Genomic DNA, 26,928 nt, shown 5'->3' with positions numbered 1-26,928 from the left:
CTTTGCAGCTCATTTCTTGGCAGATTTGCTTGGGATACGCAAAGGGACTTATCCCAAGCTAAGCATGCATAGGATTGGTACCTGATTTCTTATCCTAAATATTGGAAAAGGGTTGATATAATTAAAAGTCAGAAGTATTACCGTCAAGAGCTTTGGACGTTTACTAGGAAATTATGTCCACATTTCAGTAGGACTTCCCATCTAGGCTTTAAACATACTTAGGTCAACTTTGTTTCAACTTTTATTTGAAAGTTATTCAATTAACTTTCTGTCATATAATGTTTAACGGGGCTTTTGATTGATCATGTTACTGATAAATACTGTATCTTCAAGTTGTTTAGGTTTGGGATCTCATCAGGTACTGATTAACAAGTAGATTACTCTGTGGAGTACAGCATTGTACAACGGGGAGAATGACCCCATCTGCATTTAAAGCAGTTTCATGCCACTTTAAACATGCATGGTTTCCCCCCAAACTGTCCTGGAAAGTGTAAATTGTAAAGGGTGTTGAGAGTTGTTAGGTGACTCCTATTCCCCTCACGGAGCTACAATTCTCCTGAGGGAATTCTCCCTAAACGGCCTCGGCCCAGTATACCTGAAGCAGCGTCTCCACCCCATCATTCAGTCCAGACACTGAGGTCCAGCTCCGAGGGCCTTCTGGCGGTTCCCTCACTGCGACAAGTGAGGTTACAGTAGGCATGGGCAAACTCGGCCCTCCAGATGTTTTGGGACTACCATTCCCATCATCCCTGACCACTGGTCCTGTTAGCTAAGGATGATGGGAGTTGTAGTCCCAAAACATCTGGAGGACCGAGTTTGCCTATGCCTGAGTTACAGGGAACCAGGCAGAAGGCCTTCTCGGTAGTGGCGCCCGCCCTGTAGAGCACCCTCCCACCAGATTTCAAGGAGATAAATACAGTTTTTAGAAGACATCTGAAGGCATCTCTACATAGGGAAGGTTTTTTTTTAAAAAAATGTTAGTTTTATTATGCTTTTATGTTCGTTGGAAGCCACCCAGAGTGTCTGGGGCAACCCAGTCAGATGGGCAGGGCACAAGAAAATATTATTATTATTATTATTATTATTATTATTATTATTATTATTATTATTGGAGTTTCCTGGGAAGAGGAATTGATTGTCAAATGAATTTGGAAATCGGAGCTCTGTGAGGGAAATAAGGGTCTCCTAACAACTTTTAGAAGCTACATTTCCCAGGATTATTTAAATGTATAATGGAAATGTTTGTGCTCAAAACAACAATGAGAATACCACATTGTTACAAAAAAAAACCCCAAACTCTGTTAAAAATGTTAATAATCAATAATCAAGACACTGTTTCCTGTAAAGAAATGAATTGTATCTTGTCAGGATTATGCACTGGAAAAGTAGCAACCTGGGCAGATCTAGGAAAAAAGAGATACTAGCTGAGGGGGGAAAAGAACCACAGCAAAAATAATGACCCTTAGGGATTGTTGCTAGCAAACAGTGTCTGTGATTGAGCAGGCTGAACCACATGAATGGGGATACTGAGACCCATCATTATAATCCTATTTGCTCTTGATATCAACATGCAATAGGTTTTCTAGGATTCCTGTAGACAGAGTCAACAGGAAATGGGGACGTGGCAAGAAAATTTATGATCATTCTGCTGACTAACGGAATGAAAATTGCAGCCAATGAAAGAGCTATTTGGGAGTGACTATAATTGGATTGCTGAGGTCAAGATAATTTGAAATAAGTGGTTGTAGTGATGCATACTGTGCCATACAATTGAAGGCAATACAGATAACATTTTGTGTATGCCCGTCTCTAAATGTTTTTGTAAGCAGCACTGTAGAAATGCAACATGTTGTGAAATTTAAAATGTTGGAGTGGTTTTGGTAAGGCAAAAACTATTGATGATATTCCATGTCTGCCAAGGCAACTTGGCTTCACTGATCTGTGGTTTTTGATGCATAACATCAAAAGATGAGATCTGTAAAACACCAGAGAGATGCCCTCATTATGTTTCAGTTCATTCAGAATCTGAGAGTGCAGTTGACATAGCACATCTTGCTTCAAAATACATTTGCTGTATAAAAATATAGTGCGTTGGTTTTCAGATAAGCTTGTCAAGCAATAGTAAACAACATATATATATAGCTCTCAAATGCAGCAGTTTCATTTTAGGAAAAGCGGGTGTTTTTACTTTGCCTCTTCAGTGAAGTGCGGTCTTCTTTCTTTTCCCACCTTCACCAGCTATGTAATGGATCAAAATAATCAGAGATCGTGGGTTATAGTGTCCTGGTTTGGCTAAAGTGCCAAACCATTTAGTACTACATGAATGAGCCTTGCAGTTGTTCGTTCCCATCTCCTCCAGCAGTGATTCTGCAAGGGGGAGACTGGCGGTTTTTGCTTTAGTTTTCAATTAACCACAATTTTAGTGTTATACTCAAACCCTGAATTGTGGTTCATCTTAATTACAGTTTCTTGAAACAAGCCAGCTTCATAAATCACAATTTGAAGTTTATTTGTTTCAGTAAACTATAGTTAACAATAACTGCGGCTTATCTGCGTTGGAACAAATTGAAAGTCTCCTATCAGTCTCATAACTACATCAGAGAGGAGAAGGGAAGCAGCAACTGAAAAGAATGAGACTTGCTCACATAATACTAAACCAAACACATCCTATGCTTCTACCACACTAGTCTTGAGAGCCCCCAAACCACAGGTTGTTGGGGAACTACGGTAAGGAGGTAGAAACCTCCATTCTGCAATCACAACTTGTTCTGGGTTGTTGGGATCCAGCCCTCTATATCTGTTACATATAGAATTACTGGTATGCAGTGGTACCTTGGTTCTCAAACTTAATCCGTTCTGGAAGTCCGTTCCAAAACCAAAGCGTTCCAAAACCAAGGTGCACTTTCCCATAGAAAGCAATGTAAAGTGGATTAATCCGTTCCAGACTTTTAAAAACAACCCCTAAAACTGCAATTTAACATGATTTTTACTATCTAACGAGACCACTGATCCATAAAATGAAAGCCAAAAAAAAAAAAAAAAATGTACTGCAGTCACACAATCAATCAGTCAGTCGCTGAACTGGGTTCCACATAGCCACACACAAAAAAGAGCTGCAAAAACAAGAACACAAAATAAATAGCAAAAACAGACAGACCTCAGTGTAACACTCAAATTGGAAGTGTCGCACTCAAATTGGAAGTGTCACACTCAAATCGGAAGCATAACACTCAAAACGAAAGTGTGGCTCTCAAATTGGAAGTGTAACACTCAAAACGGAGCACGTTCGGCTTCCGAAAAGAGCTCGCAAACTGGAAAACGTAATTCTGGGTTTGCAGTGTTTGGGTTCCAAGTTGTTTGAGTACCAAGGTGTTTGAGAACCAAGGTACCACTGTGCCACCATTTATTTCAGCGTTTCTCTTGCGAATAATAACTTGCATAGGTTATATTGTTGTTGTTGTTGTACCTTCTCATCCATCCCTTTTTGTGGCTGTTAAATTCCAGGGTTTTTAATGACTTCCCTCCCCCTTTCATAGGTAATTGGACTACTAGATGTCTTCACACCAGATGTGTCACTGGATAAATTTAATGACTTGTAAGTTTACAATTCTCTTGAAAAGTTTGAATGATGTATAAATATTTGTATTTAGGTTCCAAGAGGACTGGTTGCTTTGTGGCCCTTTGGCAGTCACTGTGATATAAAAGCTACATTCATATTTAATTTGCATTAAAGTGTATCTGTAGAATTACTGTAAAAACAGCTAGGCCTGATTTATGCATTAGCAGGAGCACCATGGCAACTACCTTTCCACGCAAGTTTGTACTAACATTTGTCATGTTAAGGACTCGTAAGGTGTGTTAGCTGACCTAATTTTTACATTAAAAAGTATATTGGTGTTTCTCACGAGTCAAGAGTAAAGCTTACTTTGAATAAGTGGAAGTATGTTACTTCTGTCTGCTATTCCAGCTGGTAGAGGAATTTCAGGTCCACTGCATTACAGCGGTGCCTCCGGTTGCAGACGGGATCCATTCCGGAGTTCCGGCCGGATCCCGAGGTTTTCGCAACCGGAGGACTACTTCTACGCATGCGCGCGCACCAAAACCCAGTAAAATACTTCTGGGTTTGTTGCTTACGTATCCCGAAGTTTACGTAACCAGAGGGTTATGTAAGTGCAGGTACGACTGTATTAGAGAAAATGACCTTTCAAATAGAGATAGAGGTAAAGGGACCTCTGACCATTAGGTCCAGTCGCAGACGACTCTGGGGTTGCGGTGCTCATATCACTTTACTGGCCGAGGGACCCGGTGTACAGCTTCCGGGTCATGTGGTCAGCATGACTAAGCCGCTTCTGGTGAACCAGAGCAGTGCACGGAAACGCCGTTTACCTTCCCGCCGGAGCGGTTCCTATTTATCTACATGCACTTTGACGTGCTTTGAACTGCTAGGTTGGCAGGAGCAGGGACCGAGCAACGGGAGCTCACCCCGTCATGGGGATTCGAACCACCGACCTTCTGATCGGCAAGTCCTAGGCTCTGTGGTTTAACCCACAGCGCCACCCGCATCCCTACAAATAAAGATACCCTGAAATAAAAAAGGGGAGTGACATAGCAAATTATTGCTGACCATCGTAGCTTAGTATATATTTCCTCCCTGTGCTCCTTAACTATACAATTTACTTTCTTATCTCCATTGCATTTTTTCTGGGGGGATGCAGGGATAGGCATACCCCTAAACATTTTGTGAATCTTTGTACTTTTGTCCATTTACTATAGTTATTTTTCCCAATTTGAACTATAAAAGGGTGATTTTCTTGAGTCAAAATGAGAGTACCCCTAAACATTTTTTTAAAGAAAAAAGCACTGCTTATCTCACTGTTTTGATAACAGTTCCCTCCAGACTCAGGCTTTGCTTTTGGTTTTCTCCCAACTGCAAATTAGCATCGAACCTTTACATCACAGATGACCTTTCAGAGGGGTTACATGCCAATGGAGGGGCAGAGGCCAAAAGAAGCCAGAGCAAGAGATACAACTCGTACCTTTGTGCAGCAGGCATATGCATCCTAACATCCCCGCAAGCAAAATGCCTTATTGCACTTCAAGATATATTGCAGCCGGGCAGAAAACTGGGCGAATGAAGGGTGTTGCCTGGGGAAGAGTCCTAAGAGCCAAATTTGATTGATTGAATTTACATACCGCCCTATACCCAGAAGTCTCAGGGCGGTTCACAGAATAAAATCAAGATAAGGTAAAGGTAAAGGGACCCCTGATCATTAAGTCCAGTCGTGACCGACTCTGGGGTTGCGGTGCTCATCTCCCTTTATTGGCCGAGGGAGCCGGCTTACAGCTTCCGGGTCATGTGGCCAGCATGACTAAGCTGCTTCTGGCAAACCAGAGCAGCGCACAGAAATACCATTTACCTTCCCAACGGAGCAGTACCTATTTATCTACTTGCACTTTGACGTGCTTTCGAACGGCTAGGTTGGCAGGAGCAGGGACCAAGCAACAGGAGCTCACCCCATCGCGGGGATTCGAACTGCTGACCTTCTGATCGGCAAGTCCTAGGCTCTGTGGTTTAACCCACAGCGCCACCCGCATCCCACTAAAATCAAGATATAAAACCACAAAAGTCATAATAAAAATAAAAACACCAACCCTGTAGCCCCCCCCAAAAAAAAACATTTTAAAGGGGTATAGGATGTCAAACAAATCAAACAAAGACCTGGTTAAAAAGGAACATTTTTGCCTGGCACCTAAAGGTGTACAATGAAGGCACCAGGCGAACATCCCTGGGGAGAGCATTCCACAGACGGGGAGCCACTGCAGAGAAGGCCCCGTTCTCATGTTGCCACCCTCCAGACCTCTTGAGGAGGAGGCACACGTAGGAGGGCCGTAGAAGGTCATCTCAGGGTCCAGGTAGGTTCATATGGAAAGAGATGGTCCTTGAGGTCTTGCGATACTGAGCCATTTAAGGCTTTACAGTGGTACCTCTGGTTACGTACTTAATTTGTTCCAGAGGTCCGTTCTTAACCTGAAACTGTTCTTAACCTGAAGCTCCACTTTAATAATAAATAATTTTATTTATACCCCGCCCTCCCCAGCCAAGACCGGGCTCAGAGCAGCTAACAACCAATAATAAAAACAAGTTGATTAAAATACAATTTAAAAAACAAGATTAAAATACAACATTAAAACATTAGGATGCAGGCTCTTCACAGGAGGAGAAAGGAAAAAGAAAGAGGGGGAGGGAATTAAACTGATTCTAAGCCAAAGGCCAGGTGGAACAACTCTTGTCTTGCAGGCCCTGCGGAAAGAATTCAGATCCCGCAGGGCCCTGGTCTCATGAGACAGAGCGTTCCACCAGGCCGGAGCCAGAGTTGAAAAGGCCCTGACTCTGGTTGAGGCTAATCTAACTTCCTTAGGGTCCGGGACCTCTAGGGTGTTGCTATTTATGGACCTTAAGGTCCTCCGTGGGGCACACCGGGAGAGGTGGTCCCGTAGGTACGAGGACTTTAGGTAATGGGGCCTCCCGCTGCTGCCGCGCCGCCACCGCGTGATTTCTGTTCTCATCCTGAAGCAAAGTTTTTAATCTGAGGTATTATTTCTGGGTTAGCGGAGTCTGTAACCTGAAGTGTATGTAACCCGAGGTACCATTATATAGGTCAAAACCAGCACTTTGAATTGGGCCCGGAAACTAATTGGTAGCCAGCGCAGTCGGACCAGGATCCGTATAATATGCTCAAACCGTTTTGCTCTGGTGAGCAACCTGGCCGCTGAATTCTTTGCCAGCTGAAGTTTCCGAACCATTTTCAGAGGCAGCCCTACGTATAATGCAGATAGAGAGAACAGGGTGGCGTGGGGGCTACACCTGGTTCGTCTTTTGGTATACATAGATGAGCTGGTCTACAGGTTTCTCCCATTTTCTTCTTAATGTGTACACAGCAGTGCAAACCGCAAGCTTTTATTTAAAAGCCTGCACACAGAATGCAACTCCAGCAAGCTACTCTCATTAACTACCTGTATGTTCTAGGAGCAATTAGCGAGCTATCTCCAATTGGCTTTGAAATATTCATGAGCTTTCAGCAAATTAGCTATAATAAAATCGCGGGGTGAGCACACATCTATGTTTTCATTATTCAAGATTACCCACACACTCTGAAGATTATTACCCTTGGTTCCTTGCATATCCGAGTTATTGATGAGGGAGCTCTGTTTGCTTCCTTTGCACTAAATATAGACGAAATGTTCCGGCTTCTCCACCTCCCATTCTGCCTATTTAGTCACTTCGTATGAATTGCATTGCTCCCACTTTGAAACTTGAATAATTGAAGAGTATAGGGTGGAATTTCCATCACGGCCTAAGGCACTGCCATCGCATCATTTTATACATGTTTATTATTGAGTAAGTGCCATTAAATTCAGTGAAATTTAGTAAACAGCTATAGTAGTGGGTCGCAAGTCAGTGTGAGATCTAAAGCTAAGAGAGATTTTGATCCAAAGCATTATGGAAGCCCTTATAATTGTATTGAACCAATCCAATTTTATCATTTAATGTCTAATATAAAATTGTGTCTGGCAACTAATGGCATTAACTACCAGTCAGTATTTCTTGCTTGACTGCAAGTGGCATGTTTACAGTCGTTTTTTGAAAGCATAAACTGATTGCGGTGTTTGGTAAATAAATCTTGCCTTAAACACAAGCTTGCAAAATAGTGCCTACAGTAATTCTCAGAAATGATTGTTTTGTAATATTAATGTTTTTATTTGAATTGGTGTGTTGTTTTGTCAAGTAAAATGATTTCTTTTTTTTTAGCTACCTTGTCATGCCGTTTATGGGAACAGACTTGAGTAAAATAATGAAGCATGAGAAACTAACTGAAGACAGAATTCAGTTCCTGGTCTATCAAATGTTAAAGGGCCTAAAGGTAAGATCTCTCGCCCCCCCCCATCCCTCTCTCTCTCTCTCTCCCTCTCCGTTTTTGTTTGTTTTATTCACTAGACTTTTCCTAAGATCTTGTGGTTAGGAAATTGGGATTGTGCTGCAAGCTCCTTCACACACAAATTTCCAATGCCTTTCTCTTTAGCTATGGTGTAGCGCATTCTTCCCAATCTATTTCCCTTCAGAAATCACTAGACCAGGCATCCCGAAACTCAGCCCTCCAACTGTTTTGGGACTACAACTCCCATCATCCCTAGCTAACAGGACCAGTGGTCAGGGATGATGGGAATTGTAGTCCCAAAACAGCTGGAGGGCTGAGTTTGGAGATGCCTGCACTAGACTAATAGCTACCATCAGCTGTGAGCATCGGCTATGTTGACTAGCTGATGGGACTCTGGTCAGGAGGCGAGGAGAGGCTGGTATAGTGTCACATCTGAACTGGTACTAACTAGCCAGGATTGCAAATTGGGGGGAAATTCAAGGTTTGAAGTGGTCTGCAAGCCCTAGTTGAGCGGGAATCTGCCTAATGTTCATGGGATAGCGTTACATTTGAATTGGTGAGCAAGTTTCCCTCATATTTATTTCTAGACATATTTATAGGTCCTCTTTTAGAGCGTAGTCTTCCCAGCTGACAGAACGGTAGTAAGGCATGAAATGCTCTTAAAAGCAGGCCATTTTAAAACAGCAACATGACTAAAACAGCAGCTTACACTCCAGTAATTAAGACATAGCACTAAAAACATTTTTTAAATGGCTCAGTAACTTAAGCCAGCATCGCTATAAGATCTTAAGGCAACCTGAAACAAATGCATTTTTTTTAAAGGCTTATAATGTTGGGCCTTTCACAGCCCAATAGGGAAAGAGTTCCACAATCTGGAGGGGCACCACAGAAGGGACCCTGTCTCTCATGCCAACCTACTGATTTGACATGCAGGTTTGGAGCATCAAATTTAAACTGTACTTCTTTCCTTAGAATTACAGTTACTGCAGCTCGGCTGTGGAGACAGGCTTCTGAATATGGACCCCTAACAGATGGGTACCTAGAGCTGTATGAGTGTAGCCCCATAAAATAAATTCCATGTTCACCCACCAGCTGTTTGGAAGACATAGGACAGGAATGAATTTAGTCCTTAAAGGTAAAGGGACCCCTGACCATTAGGTCCAGTCGTGGATGACTCTGGGGTTTGCGACGCTCATCTCGCTTTATTGCCTGAGGGAGCCAGCGTACAGCTTCTGGGTCATGTGGCCAGCATGACTAAGCCGTTTCTGGCAAACCAGAGCAGCGCACGGCAACGCCGTTTACCTTCCCACCGGAGTGGTACCTATTTATCTACTTGCACTTCGTGCTTTCGAACTGCTAGGTTGGCAGGAGCAGCGACCGAGCAACGGGAGCTCACCCCATCGCGGGGATTCGAACCACCAACCTTCTGATCGGCAAGTCCTAGGCTCTGTGGTTTAACCCACAGCACCACCCACGTCTCTGAATTTAGTCTTTATTCTTCCTCAACTGTTTCTTTTAGAGGTTGGTCATGGGCACTATTGGATCACTTGGCTTGCTCCTCCCCGCTTGACAGAAACATTATATTATTACTGACTTTTGATTCCATTGTGAAAGGGCAGGGCCCACTTTAAAATGCATGCTGTCTGATCTTATTACCATTTCATGCTTCAGAAAAAAAAGGTCTCGTCATAAGTGAAATGTGATTGCAGACTGCATCTTGACCTAGATTTATTGGCTAAAACCCAGGGTTCTTACTGCTGTATTTGTATCCATCCTGAGAGCATGAGAGCTGGCCTACAAAGTTTGAACAATTGAGTGAAAAGGACATGCCAAAAGAGAGGAAATGGGATGTTAATATTAATGGCAAATGGATTCCTTTTTTAAAAAAAAAAAAAAACCATGTAAAAAAGACAACAAAGAGAAATGCTAGCAGGAAATGACAAGAGTGAGGGATTAAGAATAAAGTGTGTCTTGTGAACAGATATACCCCTTAGTTTTGTTGGACTGTTGGCATATTCAATACCTTGAATCCAACTTAGTACTTCTGAGTCCAGATTTAGGCTGCAGTCCTGTATTTAATTTAAAAGGGTAAAGGGCCCCTCGATGGTTAAGTCCAGTCAAAGGAGACTATGGGGTTGTGGCGCTCATCTCGCTTTCAGACCTCAGCGTGACTGTTGAAGCCCTCCCAAAACCAGCAGTCGGGGAGTCCTCAATACTGCCTCTGAGACCGGCTGTGTCAGCTCAGGCAGGAAGACTGCTGGGCAGCAAGATGGGTGGTAAACCATCTTGCTGCCCATCCCAGTTGCCCAGGGCCAGGAACACATGTTCCCAACTGGACAGAGAGCTTCCCTGGCTCACAGAGTCTCTCACGTTTGTCTGAACTGGCCCATCATCTCAGCAAGAAATGAAGGCAGAAAAGCAGCACATAGCAAGAAGATAAAGTTATTCAGGCAGCCTATAATATATATTTTTTAAGCATTTCAGTTTCAGTGAGGCATCAGAGACGAAGGAATCACTATAAGGAAGGGGGAAATAAATAGTTTGTCTGGTTGCCACAATTCTTCTATACCCTGCAATAGAAATAGTTACAGGTAGGTAGCCGTGTTGGTCTGCCGTACTCGAAAAAAATTCCTTCCAGTAGCACCTTAGAGACCAACTAAGTTTGTTATTGGTATGACCTTTCATGTGCATGCACACGTCTTCAGTTACCTGCAATAGAAATGATTGCCTTCATTGTTCATAGGGCAAGTTATTCATCCTCTGATGAAAACCCTATAGTGGCCTGTCTCTTACCAAAATATTTGTTTCCTTGTTTGGTGTAGATTACGAGTACAAGTCTAGTTGCTATCTCCATTTGAATTCTAAATGTATCTTGGATCTATGCAGAATGTGCTAAATTGAGTAGAAGAAGCACATAATTGTGCAGTTGTGCAAAACATGTCAAACAACCTTGCAAATGAAAAGGAAAAGAAAGGTCCTCTACTTTTCGTGACTAACAGAATAGACAAAAGTCCTCAGGACGCAATTCCCAACTAAGAGACGTTAACTCTTAACATCTAGCTTTAAACACTTTTGTACTGCGTTTAGTTTTATTGGGAATATTTGCACCACATCAGAGCAGTGAACGTGACCTGTACAAACACTACTTCCAATTCCACTCTTGCTGATCCAGATGTTTTCTGTATAGACTTACATGTCAGTGACTTATTAAATCCACTTCACATGGAGGCACAGTGAGCTTATAATGTAGCCATTGGTTCCTTGCTTTCCACACACATCATTAAATGTCCAAACTGTTGTCTGGTTTTGTGTTCAACCTAAACAAACATAGTTATCTTGGGGGGAAATCAGTAAGGAGATTATCTACCTTGAGGGACATTTCTGTGCCTGAGCAGCAATCACACAAAGCCCACTTAACACTGTCCTTGATTCACCTTTGAGCTATTGTTTAGCTCAAAATGCTGTGTGTGCATTTCGGTTTTGACATGATTTTGCGGGAGGCTTATCAACTCGCATGCTGCTTTTGATTGCGTGCAGTTGCTTCTTATCTCAGGCCTAGTTTGCATACCCCTCCTGGAAACAGTCCAAACCACCATGCACAAAACAAGAGCATTTAAAGCGGCAATTTACATCGCTGCTTCTCTGTGTGAATGAGTCCCAAATGTGGGTCCTGTGTTTTTGGTAAGAATAGCAAAGCAATATAGCCTCTCTCTGTCGAATTGTTTCCTCTGCACTTTTATCTCATGCATATTGGCTTGTAGCCTATGATAAGGAAGCGCATGGAAGGAAAGTTCCCTATTGCCTCCTTCCCATTTGCAGGTGGCGCTGTGGTCTAAGCCACTGAGCCTCTTGGGCTTGCCAATCACAAAGTTGGCAGTTCAAATCCCCGTGACAGGGTGAGCTCCTGTTGCTCTGTCCCAGCTCTTGCCAACCTAGCAGTTTGAAAGCACACCAGTGCAAGTAGATAAATAGGTACCACTGCGACAGGAAGGTAAGCAGCGTTTCCGTGCGCTCTGGTTTCTGTCACGTTGTGCCAGAAACGGTTTAGTCCTGCTGGCCACAGGACCTGGAAAGCTGTCTGTGGACAAACGCTGTCTCTCTCGGCCTGAAAGCAAGATGAGCACCGCAACCCCATAGTCACCTTTGACTGGACTTAACCGTCCAGGGGTCCTTTACCTTTTTGTTTTTACCAGTGAATCCTTCTACAAGGCCTGGAGATGCTGGGGACCTTGCCTGAACAATGTGGAATGGTTTGCAGTGGGGAGGAACCCCCAAGAAACTTTCCTTCCATGTACATCCTTCAATTTAAGTTACCTTAGGATCCAAGCCCATTTTTGAACAATTTCCCCCTTCCCCAGCAGTCCTCATTAATACGCCGCATACAGTGGTACCTCGGGTTGCATACGCTTCAGGTTATATAAGCTTCAGGTTACAGACTCCGCTAACCCAGAAATAGTACCTCGGGTTAAGAACTTTGCTTCAGGATGAGAACAGAAATCGTGTGGCGGCGGCGCAGCGGCAGCAGGAGGCCCCATTAGCTAAAGTGGTGCTTCAGGTTAAGAACAGTTTCAGGTTAAGAACGGACCTCCGGAACGAATTAAGTACTTAACCCGAGGTACCACTGTACCATGTTGTTCAGGTTTTGGTGTCAATGAGGAAGGGAGGAATAGGAATCTTTTTCTCACGTGAACTTTCTTAACTGTGCAAAATTCTGGGGAAGTTGAGGAGACTCTACTACAGTGGTGCCTCGCAAGACGAAAAGAATCCGTTCCGTGGGTCTTTTCGTCTTGCGGTTTTTTCGTCTTGCGAAGCAAGCCCATTGACGGAGTAGCGCTATTAGTGCTATTGGCGATTTAAGGGCTAAAAACGGCTTTTTAAGGGGTGGGGGATTAGCGGTTTTGCTGCTAAAATGCTTTTAGCAGCTTAGCGATTCAAAATAAGGGGTTTTGGAGCAAAAAAAAAATTCAATTTTTTTTCGTCATTTTTCGTCTTGCGAAGCAAGCCCATAAGGAAATTTGTCCTGCGAAGCGCCTCTGCAAACGGAAAACCCTTTCGTCTTGTGGGTTTTCCGTCTTGCAAGGCATTCGTCTTGCGGGGCACCACTGTACTTTGAAATGAAATGAGTGAGGCTTGCTTCGGCAGTAACCCGCAACTCTCGCTCCGAAGTGCCGTTCTTGGTTTGAACATGGCTGTAAAGCAAACAGAGCTTGGATTCCTTAAGAATATTCACGTTCAAATCAATGAGAGAGTTGTGGATTGGTGCCTAAGCAGTCCTCACTCGTTTCAAGTTGGCTTGCATTTTTTTGATTTCGAGGTCTAATGCTTAAAAGTCCAAGCTAAACGTTTATTCAAAAATAAGTGCTTCTGGGCTTAGGTAGAATTAACTTCCTTGCAAATAAATGCATTTAGGATTATAGACAGAACTTTCTCTGGGTATATTCACTGAGTGCAGATGTGTTTTATTAGTTCTGCATAACAGAGATATTTAGGAGAAAGCGTACCCTAATTGGAATGCATTTGTTTCTCAGAAGAGGGAGTTGGCTGCTGGCAGGAAATTCTTATTTTTTCCTGTTTCTTCTTAGGCCATTAGGATTCTCCAATTACTTGGAAGTATTTCCTTTGCAACTCTCTCCTGCTATATGACTCCATGAGCCCGTGATAAGATTTTTCTTCTGCTGCTGTCACTACAAAAGGTCTCTTTGATATGTTAGGGACATACACCCTTAATAGAACCTTAGAGGTTTGCCTAGGCCCCGGACAAGAGCCTCGAAGAAATAAAGATTAAGATAGACATGGCTGAATGTGGGGGGGGGGGGGGAGACTGAGCAGTAATTGCAAGCTGCATCGACAGCCACCTGTAAGGCAAAACCAGAAAAATAATCCAGGTAGAGAAGTATGTTACAGAAAATCTCACTGATAGTCTCTCTCATTTATTGTATTTTTCTCTGGTCTGCTTAGTCTTTCCATTGTATATGAGGTCAGGTATGGCGCAGGTAAAGATGCAGGTGCCACTTTTCAGGTGATATATGGTGTGCTTGTGCTGACAATCACTGTAGGATTTACAAAGGCAAAGGGCTTTGCTAGTACTTGACAACCAGCTGATCAACATCACCTGCAAAGACCTGTGTCATTGCCTGCACTATTGTTATTGTTATTGCTGTTGTTTGTTGTTGCTGTTGTTATTTACCTGAAGTATACCTGAAGGAGCGTCTCCACCCCCATCGTTCAGCCAGTATACTGACGTCCAGCTCCGAGGGCTTCTGGTGGTTCCCTCACTGCAAAAAGTGAGGTTACAGGGAACCAGGCAGAGGGCCTTCTCGGTAGTGGCACCTGCCCTGTGGAATGCCCTCCCATCAGATGTTAAGGAAATAAGCAGCTATCTGACTTTTAGAAGCCATCTGAAGGCAGCCCTCTTTAGGGAAGTTTTTAATGTTTGATGTTTTATCACTTTTTTATTATCCTTGTTAATATTCAGTTGGGAGCCACCCAGAGTGGCTGGGGAAACCCAGCCAGATGGGTGGGGTATAAATAATAATAATAATAATAATAATAATAATAATAATAATAATAACTATTATTATTATTACTATTATTTCAATTAATATCCCACCCTTTATCAAGAGATCCCAGGGCGGTGTACAACATTAAAAACACATTACAGAACATCAATGATACAAACATAATAAAAAGCATACTGACAGACAGCCTAATAATAAAATAGTCATTACAATAACAGTCCTCTTCTCCCACACTTTCTGAGGCCATAGATTATTTAATAGCCATAGGGCTAGCTAAAGAGGAATGTTTTTGCCTGGCACCCAAAGACATGTAATGATGGTGCCAGGCGAGCCTCTTTGGGGAGAGTATTCCACAATCGGGGAGCCACTGCAAAAAAGGCCCGTTTCCCCACCACCACCTGCAAAACTTGGCCCATGGGGGTGGGGATGGTAAAGCACCAGTCCGCCAGCCAGATTCTTTCTTTTTCTTTTTCAAATTTTTTTATTGATTTTCTAAAATTTAAACAAACAAACAAACATACATCTTAATTGTACTTAATCCAATCTTAGTAACATTATTAAGTGACTTCCTCAAATCCCCCTGGCTGAATATCAGTGTATATCATTGTAACAGTTTTCCAAAACCAGTTTTCTCATAAAATTAACTTAATCACTTAACATCTTTCTTTCTTTTCATTTTAACTTTAAACATGTTATTCTCTAACAGTACATATTTAAATCCTAAGCCTATCTGGTATTTGCAAAATTTTCCAGTTAAATTATCTTAACATATTTAACTAAATAATCTTTGAATTTCATCTATTCCTCCTGGTAGTCCTCCTCTTTCTGGTCATGGACTCTTCCAGTCAGGTTGGTTACCTCTGAAAAGTCCATCATCTTCATCTGCCATTCCTCCACTGTTAGGACTTTTTGTGTTTTCCAGTTCTTAGCTAACGAAATTCTAGCTGCAGTTGTGGCATACAAAAACAGTCTAACATCTTTCTTGGGCAATTCCAAACCTGTTATTCCAAGAAGAAAGGCCTCTGGTTTCTTAATAAATGTATATTTCAACATTTTTTTCCAATTCATTATAAATCTTCTCCCACCTTGGGGCAGGTCCACCACATATGATAAAAAGTACCTTCTTTTTCTTTACATTTCCAACATAAATCATCACTATTATGATATAGCTTTGCCAATTTTACAGGAGTAAAATCCACCAGCCAGATTCAGTCCCCAACCCTAGTTTTACACTGAGAGAGAAACAGTGGTTGCCTTCACTTGTAAAGTTTGGCTTAGCATGTTACCTGAACTTGGGATCTTTGTTAAGGTATCTCCTCAGCCATGGTTTGTAGCCGTGGTTTGTCCTGTGATGAACGCTTGTGCTGAAGGAGGAGAGACCTTAACCGTGATCCAGAATTTGGATGACACGCTTGAGCTTAAAAAGCCAAGAGAGGACCAAAGCTGGTTTGAGCTCCTCTCTTGGAGCAAACCTATTTGCATAGTCCCAGGAAGCCATTGGCTTCTTAAACAGTGCTAATTTGGAAGGCTGTGGTTTCCTGTCTGTGTTGATATAGAAGAAGAGCGTCTGTTTGTGGCAAATAGATATCATACTTGGAGTTAGCTGTGCAAGGCTTTGTGGAGGGCAAGGCATGTGTTCTCACAGCACTGGGAGTGGAAGACTGGCCCTTCCTTCAATTCTGTCTTCGGAGCATCTGTCTTAGCCACAAAAGCTCTGCTCTATGGTAAATCTGGCAGCCTGAGAAAAAGTAAAGAAGACACGCAAAAGGTATTCTCTAGAGCTTCATACAGCTAGGATGACGGATTTTGTAGCATTCAGTCATCCATCAGTTTTATTGTATATAGCCGAAGGCGACAGAGAATAAAAGGAAAGCTTTCCTCTACAATCATACAACGTAACCTGTATCAGTTTACAACATAAAAAGAAATTTACAGCATTAAAAATTGAGATTGGAGTGCATTCACATGGCTGGAACGGAACTTCTTGGCTGCCAGCGAAATTTGGCTCCCGGGTGTGTAATATATAGATGTTTATCTGCTAGGGGTTCGACTGTCACTTCCTGTGTGGATCGACTTGGAAGCCAATTAAGAATTGGCGATACAAAAAACCCCTCTGGGCGTTGTATACAGGGGGCAAATCAGCAGACAGTATATAATGTCTCCTACCTGATTGCATCCATATATACGATCCATATGGGGGAATCCCTGCTATCTCCCTTCTAAATATGCTGAGGGCATCCTGTTGGAAGCTTAGTTCTACAACGGCCCTGTGTAGCTGTGGGAAGGTCAGAGTCTCAAGGCAACGGGGCCTTGAGTGATTGGTCTTAATTTGGGGGTACCAAGTAGAGTAATGGGTGGCAATGATGGATGCTCTGGCTTGGTTGGCATCCTGGTCAAAAATCCAGTTTCTAAGGTCACATGGGCTAAGGGCTAAGAAGAAGAGTTTTGGATTTGATATCCGGCTTTATCACTACCTGAAGGAGTCTCAAAGCAGCTAACAATCTCCTTTCCCTTCCTCCCCCACAACAAACACTCTGTGAGGTGAGTGAGGCTGAGAGACTTCAGAGAAGTGTGACTAGCCCAAGGTCACCCAGCAGCTGCATGTGGAGGAGCGGAGACGCGAACCCAGTTCACCAGATTATGAGTCTACTGCTCTTGACCACTACAGCACACTGACTATACAAGTAGTTCTCCATTTGAAGATTATAAGCCCTAAACTTCTCTTGGCATTTTTGTGCCCAGTCTTAGTTGCTCTAACCAGCAGAGCTCAGTAAGAGCATGATGATTGAAGGCATATAGCCTGCGCTAGTATCTCAGATAGGCTAGATCAGAATCAGGCATGCCCAAAGTCCATTTTAGGGGCCTAATTTGTCCCCCTGGCCGGTTTTACCCAGCCCCTGTGGCAGTTTATTTATTGGTGTCAAATCCTAAAGAAAGCTCCACAACTTTGGTTGGCCCTCACGCACGTTCACTTCATCAAATTTAGCCCTCTTTGAAAAAAGTTTGGGCACCCCTGGGCTTGATCAATTCTGGCTGCAAGCAAGGGGAGGTCCAACTCCACTCTTCCAGTGTCCCACAGGGAAGTCCCCAAATCTGCCTCATAAATTTATTTTGTGGGACCTCTATTTCAGATTTAACACCAGTTCCCCATATCTCAGCCCCATAGGGCACTTGGATGATGATTTTAGAGGCAAAGCTCTTAATAGCTGGGTTGATTAGCTGCCCATTATTTGAATGGAAGAACCTATATAACTGTCCAGTAGAACGGCCAGATATTAGCTGAATTGCTTCCAGGTGGGGTTTCCACAATGACTTCCCATCAATAAATAATCCTAGATATTTAAATCTGGGTACTTGCTCTAGGGTGTGACTGTCTAGAGTTCAACTGGACTTGGTAGTCCTCTTGCCAAAAACAATGACCTTGGTTTTATCGTAGTTAATTTTTATTTTTTAGATGCTTTTTTTTTTTACACAGTTGGCAAAATTTAACCTGTATCCTCCTGAGATTTTATTCTGAGATAACAAAACTAAATCATCAGCGCAGAGCAGAATTGATGATTCCCAGGGGTGGGGGCGAAAAAGGAGGGGGGTGCCATATCAGGGATGAGATTATTTATATAGTAATTAAGTAGGAAGGGTGATTTTGTAGCATTAGGCTGTGCAACCTTGGGTGATTAAAAGTAGAAAAAGAAAACATAATTAAACGAAGAAATCAACCTGAGCCCTCTCTTTTTCTTAGATCTTGACACGGCTTAAATTTATGCAATAAATTAGCAAATCCTGCTTTTTTTCTGTAAAGTTCAGGGCAATGACATCACGTCCTCCAGCAAGTTTAGCCACTGAACAGATGCAGGCATACTTAGGTTGATGCACTATATGCACCTTCAGATTGATCTTTGAGATTAATAATAATAATAATATATTTATACTCACACATCTGGCTGGGTTGCCCCAGCCACTCTGGGCAGCTTCCAACACATATAAAAATAATAATAAAACACCAAACATTAATAGTAACAATTTGATCCAATATAAAAAGTCACAATAACAATTATATATGTTGAAAACATTTTCTCTTATGATAGTCCTTGTTCTATTTGGACAGCATGGTAAGTCAAACTTGGTTTAGTGTAGCAGGACCAGAGCAGTTGGAGTCTCTTCCCGGGAGACCACACATTCATGCTAAGCCATGGTTTGGCTGAGTGTTACATGTGAACTCAGCCAATGACATTCTTACAGTTTCATAAAATGACTTAACATGTTTATATAAAGTAGCTCACTCACACTTTTTTATGTATTTGTAAAACTGAACAACTCACAGCTTTGAGAAGACCGTGGTTGGCAGGGGCAGAGATCATGTTGGAGCTCCTTGTAGGAGTCATGAAATATAAATGTGGTTAATAAAGTCAACTTTACTGGCAGGCGAAATCAGTCGTAGTTTCTGGTTTCTGTTGATCAGAATTTAAAGTCATATAGCTTCACAAACCTTTTCCGTGTGATCTATGTTTATCAATGTCCGATAAATAAAGTGCAATTTTGTTTTTTGCAGTATATCCACTCGTCAGGCATAATTCATCGGGTAAGTAAAGAATCTCATTTCTGGGTTGCTGTTTTTCTGTCCTGTAGTTTTAGATGGCTCTCTCACAGAAGCAAGCCAAAGGCATGAGAATGATTTAAGAAACAAACACCTAGTGGGTCAGCGCAATATTAACAACGTTTGCCTTGATCCTGATTACAAAATCTGTTCCGCAGCTGCTAAAATGAAAGGATTGTTTCCGATGAACAAAATACAATTAATGGGTTGCATCCCAAGTCAGCCTTTAGAGTACAGCCACTGAAATCCATGGGACTTAAGCTAATCATGAGCAACTTAAGTTCCACTGCTTTCAGTGGGTCTACTCTAAGCATGGCTAATTCCAGAACCAACCCCTTGACAGTTACATCCATTAGAGGGGGGAAGGTTCACACATATTCACATGCTATTTTTCATCCTATCGATGGTAAGAAGAAAAAGAACTACAAAGAAGAGTAACTGTTTTATTACGTGGTTTTAATAATTAGGACCTAGGAACAGGTATCTGCTATGACTAGGAAAATACGCATTGCTTGTTCCGTAGATATCTGATATGTTTTGGCTTCTTCTGTATGTTCTTAAAATACTATTTAAAATGCCAAGCTTTTGTAGCTAAATCAGAAATTATTGCCATTTTAGAGTAAGTATCACAATGTGGGGAGTGATATTCCTGTTGTTAAGTACCAGGAAAGCTCACTGTTTGCTCGGTGGAAGTGTTGTAATAAATTATAAGTGTGCAGCCTTGTATTATAAAATAAAAGGTGCCTAAGTTGAACCTGTGTCATTAACCTAGGCATTTCAGGCCTAGAATAGCATTAGTCCTAGATTAGATCTAGGTTTGATGTGCCCTGACCTTAGATACAGGATAAGGCTGTTTTCCGGATATGTGACAATTTCCACTTCAAGTTCTGACACTATCAGAAATCAAGAAATCAATAAAAATAAATAATGTCCTGTAGCACCTTAGAGACCAACTAAGTTTGTTTTCGCTATGAGCTTTCTTGTGCATGCAAACTTCTTCAGATACACTGAAACAGAAGTCACCAGAACCTTATATATAGTGAGAGGGTGGGGAGGGGTATTACCGCATTTTTCGTCCTATAGGACACACTTTTCCCCCTCCAAAAATGAAGGGGAAATGTGTGTGCGTCCTATGGGGCGAATGCAGGCTTCGCGCACCTCTCCGCAAGCAGCAGGAGCCCAGCGCTGGGCTCCCGCTGCTTGCGGAGAGTTGCCTGCATGCTGAAGCCTGCGCGCACTGAGCTCAGCGCGTCCAGGCTTCGCGGACCTCTCAGCAAGCAGCGGGAGCCAGCGCTGGGCTCCCACGGCTTGCAGAGAGCTGCCTGTTGGGGGCTGGGGGGGGGAATAATTTTTTCCCCTTTATTTCCCCCCCAAAAAACTAGGTGTGCCTTATGGGACGGTGCGTCCTATAGGGTGAAAAATACGGTACTCAGAAGGGTGGTGGGAGTGGGTGATTCAGACCAGATCTCCATGGTTTTAAGTTTGGTAATAAGTTGTAATTCAGCAACTGAATAGAGACATTGGATTCTTATCTCATTATACATGATAAAGCTATCTTTGGCCATCTCATCCCTTGCTTTTTCCTGTAAGACCAACTGCAGTCGTTAACAGTCGTCAACAGGTCTACCACACCTATCGGGTCAATCACCCATTCCCCACCCTGCCCTAAACAATGCCCTCCCTTGAAAGAAGTACTGGTTTTTATTTTTATTTTAAATGCGTTCTTCCTGAAGAGAATTTCATCTCAGATTTCTTTGTTTTTAAATATATTTGTAGGACTTAAAACCTGGAAATCTAGCAGTAAACGAAGACTGTGAACTGAAGGTAAGAAATTTGAACACTTTGGGCTTACAGAAGTTTGAAGATATAGAAATAGATGTGGGGGGATTTGGTAGTAGGACCTCGGAACTAATGTGATAGGAGCCTTTCAAAAGGAGGGTGGTGCAGGGTAGTACAGTGGTACCTCGGGTTAAGAACTTAAATTGCTCTAGAGGTACGCTCTTAACCTGAAACTGTTCTTAACCTGAAGCACCACTTTAGCTAATGGGGCCTCCTGCTGCTGCCGCGCTGCCGGAGCACAATTTCTGTTCTCATCCTGAAGCAAAGTTCTTAACCTGAAGCACTATTTCTGGGTTAGTGGAGTCTGAAGCCCGAAGCGTCGGTAACCTGAAGCGTCTGTAACCCGAGGTACCACTGTATATAATTATTTTGTGGTAGTTCCTTTGAATCTCTTCTGAAGTTATAGAATAATGGCAGTGTTTGGGTCATAAGTTCACAAGGGTTGGCAGAAATGAGTTAAGCAAGCCAGGAAACAGGTTGCTTAACTCTGGTTACCCATTTCATCCCATCCAGGAAACTAGTTGACAGGTTTGATATAGCCAGTGTATTGAGCCACCGTTTGAAGTTTAATACAGCGGAACCTCGGTTGTTGAACGTAATCAGTTCCGGAAGACTATTTGACTTCCAAAACGTTGGACAACCAAGGCGCAAAGGGCTGTAAGCAATTTCAATGGCGAAAATTGAGAAACATGCCTTGGAAGCCGTTCAACTTCTGAGGCACGTTCAAAAACGGAAGCAATTACTTCCAGGTTTTCAGTGTCCGAGTTCCAAAGCATTCAGCTTCTGAGACGCTCAAAAACAAAGGTCCCACTGTACCATGGTGTGTTCCGAAGCTATTAACCATAGCTTCCCAGATCAGAAATTATAATTAACTGAGAACTTTACAGCTTTGCCTCCTCACATGAAGGGCTCTGTGTGCGCCCACAAGGCCTGTTCATATCTTGGCTTATTAAATCGAGATACGATTGTCCAAACTAGCCCAGTGTGTCTTGAAGCCTGAAATAACATAATTCATAATTACTGGCTAAGGTAAGGTTGCTTGCACCATAGGCAATTAGCTGCATTTTTTTAGAGGGCCATGCACGACGGGTTTCATTGGTAATTATTGGACTTCACCCAAGATGCTGCGAGGTTCATTGTTTATAAGAGGAATGCAGAGCTGAGCATTTGCTTGCGTGGAATAAACTTTGCCAGAGGTACTTTACTAAGCTGCATGAAATAATAAGCAGGAATTGCATTGCTACTGGGTTGAGGTAGTGTCATTAAAGTGCCAAGAAGAAAATCTATATTTTTTTGAACCAACTGGAAACGCTCTTACTTCAACATTCTTACTGTCTTTCCAAAACTAAAATTGCTCGTTCTATGCATGCAGTAGGGTTATTTCCCCTGCAATAAAAGCTCTTGAGCCAATCACCTCAGCGTGGCTGTTGAAGCCCTCCCAAAACCAGCAGTCGGGGAGTCCTCAATATCGCCTCTGAGACTGGCTGTGTCAGCTCAGGCAGGAAGACTTCTGGGCAGCAAGATGGGCGGTAAACCAACAGAATCGCTAATCCATCCCAGTTGCCCAGGGCCAGGAACACATGTTCCCAACTGGACAGAGAGCCTGGAGGGAGAGAAAGAGAGACCAAAGCAACTTCACTTCCTATGTTGATGCTGCACTGAGTGGGCACAGCTGGGTGAGACCAACTTCCTCCTGCTCACCTACCCAGGTCTCAGTGATGCAGACCAGACTGGCTTCCTCAATCATAATCAGATAATGGATAAGGCAAGTCTTACTCAGAGCCAACTTGGCATTCAGCTACGGCAGCCACAGACCTGAGGGCTGGTTGATAAACGGTAAAGGACTCCTAGACAGTTAAGTCCAGTCAAAGGCAACTATGGGGTTGCAGCGCTCATCTCGCTTTCAGGCTGAGGGAGCTGGTTTTGTCCTCAGACAACTTTCTGGGTCATGTGGCCAGCATGACTAAACCGTTTCTGGTGCAACGGAACACGTGATGGAAAACAGAGTGTTCAGAAACGCTGTTTACCTTCCTGCCGCAGCGGTACCTATTTATCTACTTGCACTGGCGTGCTTTCGAACTGCTAGGTTGGCAGGAGCTGGGACAGAGCAATGGGAGCTCACCCTGTCGTGGGGATTCAAACCGCTGACCTTCTAATCGACAAGCCCAAGAGGCTCAGTGGTTTAGACCACAGCGCCACCCGCACCCCTGAGGGCTGGCTGATAGGACAGGCGCAGTTCCCCAGGTTGGAAGAGGGTCTGGCACACAGCACAATCACTAACAGCTTGTCCCATGTGCCCCTTACCCGGCCTGCCTCACCTCTCACACCAAATCTTCCTGAATCACTGCAACTGGGGCCCCCACTGCTCTCCCCAGCTCCTCCCGGACACATGCAAACCCCATGTAAATTTAAAACAGTTAAAACAATTGTAGCATTGGCCCTGTCTCTGCTTTGTAGCTGATGCTGCAGCCAGGAGATGTAGACTGGCTGCAGGTGCAGAGGTCAAAGAGGTCAAAGCTGCTCTCAGCTGCTAGCACTGGCTTGCCTAACGGTGAAAAGCTCAGCTGGTGCAAGACTAGCAGGGAGTGGGTAGCTGTAGATCAGGGATCGGCAAGGTTTACCGGCCATGGGCCGAATCACTCCCACAGAGATCATCCATGGGCCGGACTGGCGCAGCGTGACACCAAAAATCACACCTGCGCAGAAGTGATTTTCAGCATCTGGACATGCGCAGACACAATTTCTGGTATATGCGCAGGTACAATTTTCGGCACCGCTTGACGAGTCCCCACACTGCACTGCGCCGGTTTAGCGCAGTGCTCGGGGGACTTGCCATGTGGGCGGCTCGGGGGCTGGTAAAATGGTTTTTGTGTGCTTGTGTGCCGCATCCGGCCCACGGGCTGCACGTTGCCGACTCCTGCTGTAGATGGTGATGGGATTGGAAGTCTCTCCTCTTACTCTCTCCTGCTTGTCTCCTTGCCCCAAACAGCAGTCACTTGGTTCCTGGATCTTTGAACTGCCAAGCTACATTTTATATTCTATTAGAGCTAAAGGGAGTGTTGGGTATAAAAATATTTGCATTTGAACGCTGGGAAGCTGCAGCAGCAGCAAAAAAACCAAGCCCATAACCTGAAGACGATCAAACCCTTCCAAGCACACTGCTGAGTTGTGGCATTAATAGAATGGCATTGACTATGTAATTGCAACTTTCTCGATAAAATAATAGGTTTAAGTTAAAAGGGAAGTGGGAAAAGAGTGATTTGATCCGACTGATGTGTTAAGTATGGCTGCCTCTTATTATTAAATTGTGCAGTTCAAAAAAACAACAACCACAAAACCACTTCTGTGAACTAGAATTACCACTTACTGTTGCCAGAAAAAAAATCTAATATGCAGAGACAACGTCCCTGGTCCCCTTCATATAATGAATAGTCTCTTTTAGATAAATGCCATTCCTTGGGAAAGTGCTTTTCAGTGTGAACAAGGATATCAAAACCAAGTAGACATCTGCATTTCTCTGAAACAAAGCAGTTGTTTCACTGCAAGTGGCTCTGTCGCCAGCACCGAAACTTGGGAAGGGTTAGCAATGATGTCAGATTCAGCGAGGGAGAGATTGTTTTCAATTTGCATTTGTCGTCGAAGAATGTGTGCTTAAGTCTGTGGTTGCTGTTTCTTGATGGAAATAAGTAGACCTGGGTGACATATCGATACATCGCCCGGGACCGGTTTGACGGCCAGACCACAATGTCGCCTTCACCCAGCTGTATATCGCGAATGAAATCACTGCCGCTCTTGAGTCCCTCCGCCACCAGTACCCGGCAAATGGAGAGAAGAACAAAATGCATCAGCCCCAGCCCTGCTCAGGCATCGGGGTGAAATTGTCGCGACTCCTGCTGAGGGAGCTGAGGCAGTTTGACCCTGGCGACTTGCGTGGCCGTGGCCAATGCAGCTCATTCCTCTGCAAAAGAACAAGTATTTACAGTGGTACCTCGGGTTAAGTACTTAATTCGTTGTGGAGGTCCGTACTTAACCTGAAACTGTTCTTAACCTGAAGCACCACTTTAGCTAATGGGGCCTCCTGCTGTTGCTGCGCTGCCGGAGCACAATTTCTGTTCTCATCCTGAAGCAAAGTTCTTAACCTGAAGGACTATTTCTGGGTTAGTGGAGTCTGTAACCTGAAGCGTATGTAACCCGAGGTACCACTGTATTTATTTTTGGATTGGAGAGAGACTGGCAGGAATGGCATTTAAAGAGTGTTTAGCGGGTGCTCTCCACTTAGGTGGTTTTCACTTAGCAAGTGGGGGAACCAGAACATATACCTGTGTCATTGGGGAGTTGCCTGTAAACTTGGGAAGACAGGCGAACTAATGCCAGTGTACTGGAAGAAGCAGAGATCCCAAGTGGCGAAGCAGTGATTCTTCAACTTCAACGTCATTGGACTGGTCATGTTGTGTGGATGCCCGATTATCGTCTTCCAAAGCAACTATTCTCTTCCGAACTTAAAAATGGAAAGCGTAATGCTGGTGGTGAACGAAAGAGGTTCAAACACTCTCCCAAGGCAAATCTAAAATAAATGTGGTATAAACAACTGGGAAATACTGGCCTGCAAACGCTCCAATTGGAGAACAGCCTTTACCAAAGGTGTCATGGGTTTTGAAGACACTCGAACTCAGGATGAAAGGGAGAAACGTGCTAAGAGGAAGGCATGCTTGGCAAACCCTCACCATGATCAACTCCCACCCGGAAACCAATGTCCCCACTATGGAAGGATTTGTGGATCCAGAATTGACCTCCACAGTCACTTGTGGAACCACTGTTAAAACTGTGTTTATGGAAGACAATCTTACTCAGCTATGAGTGATCACCAAAGAAGAAGAAGACATTATGTAGATTTAGCAGTTAAGTGGTTCCCCATCCTATGAAATCAGACCTTAGCAAAATATGAAATAAAATAATAAATAATGAAATTAATTGTTTCAGCAGGAACCTTCCTGCTTGACACCCAAGGTTAAAACATCAGATTTTGACCTAAAAATAGACTACAGCTGACAGACAGATAGGAAACTTAAGATTTACAAAATTGATTTATTTTATTTTTTTAATGCAAGGAAGTTTGAGTAATTGACGGTTCATGCTTTAAAAACACTGTTCAGTTCCCAAGAGGAGACTTTGCTTTGTCACACATCCATCTTCTAAGAAATCAGCAATGCTCCACAGACCTATTATCTGTGACAGAATTGTAGTGTAAAACACCGCTGTCAAAACAAGCAGACCTTATTAACCCTGAAACATTTTAAGAGTGAAGCGTAAGCCCTGTGGAAAAATTACCGTCTCTTAACTGAAGGGTTGAAGGCCTTGTGACTGCAGCCAGCCTTTGTAATCATATTACACAGACCTGGTGTAACTGCGTTTTAAATCCTTGCAACTAACTGCAGCCTGTGCACCAGGCAAAATGATGCTTATTGCATATACAGCCTCAGACTGCTATCCTTTTATTTTAAAGTAGCCTCTGCAAGTTATGAAAGGATCCTGCCCTGGGACTTCTTGCAACAGAGAGCACAACAGTGTTTAAGATTCCTTTGCATGCTTAATGGCCTGATGCTGTCAACCACTGGTGACCATCCCATAGTGTCTGTGAGCACAAACCTCCATAAATAAGTATTGAACTGCGTGCAGTGGGAAAGCATGTACACACAACTGAAGTGATGGACATGAGGCAGGAGTTGATAATGCAGGTGAGCTGCGCACAGGTGAGCTGCATGCAAGCTGCCGGCCAGCCCTGTGGAGTCTCCTTTTATTGAGACAAATATGCAAACCAGGCAGATACATTTTGGGCTGTGACCTTTACACATCTTCCGGTCCCGAGATCGTGGGGTGGTACAAAATTATTTTGGCACCTGTTTCCACTGCGTCATTTTCCCCTTGCACAGTGTATGACAAAGGAGACAAAAGGTCTCAGAGACAAAGGTTACAGACAGGGCACCGCAGACTACTGAGACCACAAAAGGTTAGACAGAGGCAACAGTGTTCAGACAGGCAT

The 26,928-nt window shown here is 43.4% G+C and overlaps 1 protein-coding gene across 1 annotated transcript in view; it reads left to right on the top strand.

The window, feature by feature from the left end:
• The window catches only part of MAPK12 (mitogen-activated protein kinase 12), a 45,904-nt gene that overhangs the window by 9,192 nt on the left and 9,784 nt on the right, over positions 1–26,928 (top strand). The window contains exons 3-6 of the mRNA XM_083400014.1: positions 3,537–3,595; positions 7,811–7,922; positions 19,005–19,034; positions 20,826–20,873. Of these exons, the coding sequence (XP_083256140.1) occupies positions 3,537–3,595; positions 7,811–7,922; positions 19,005–19,034; positions 20,826–20,873 (249 nt within the window). The remainder of the gene's footprint in view (positions 1–3,536; positions 3,596–7,810; positions 7,923–19,004; positions 19,035–20,825; positions 20,874–26,928) is intronic.

Source organism: Podarcis tiliguerta, assembly GCF_965153285.1.
Source record: "Podarcis tiliguerta genome assembly, chromosome: 10".
NCBI lineage: Eukaryota > Metazoa > Chordata > Lepidosauria > Squamata > Lacertidae > Podarcis > Podarcis tiliguerta.
The sequence above is the reverse complement of the archived record's forward strand: the minus strand, read 5'-3'. Positions and strand labels throughout refer to the sequence as shown.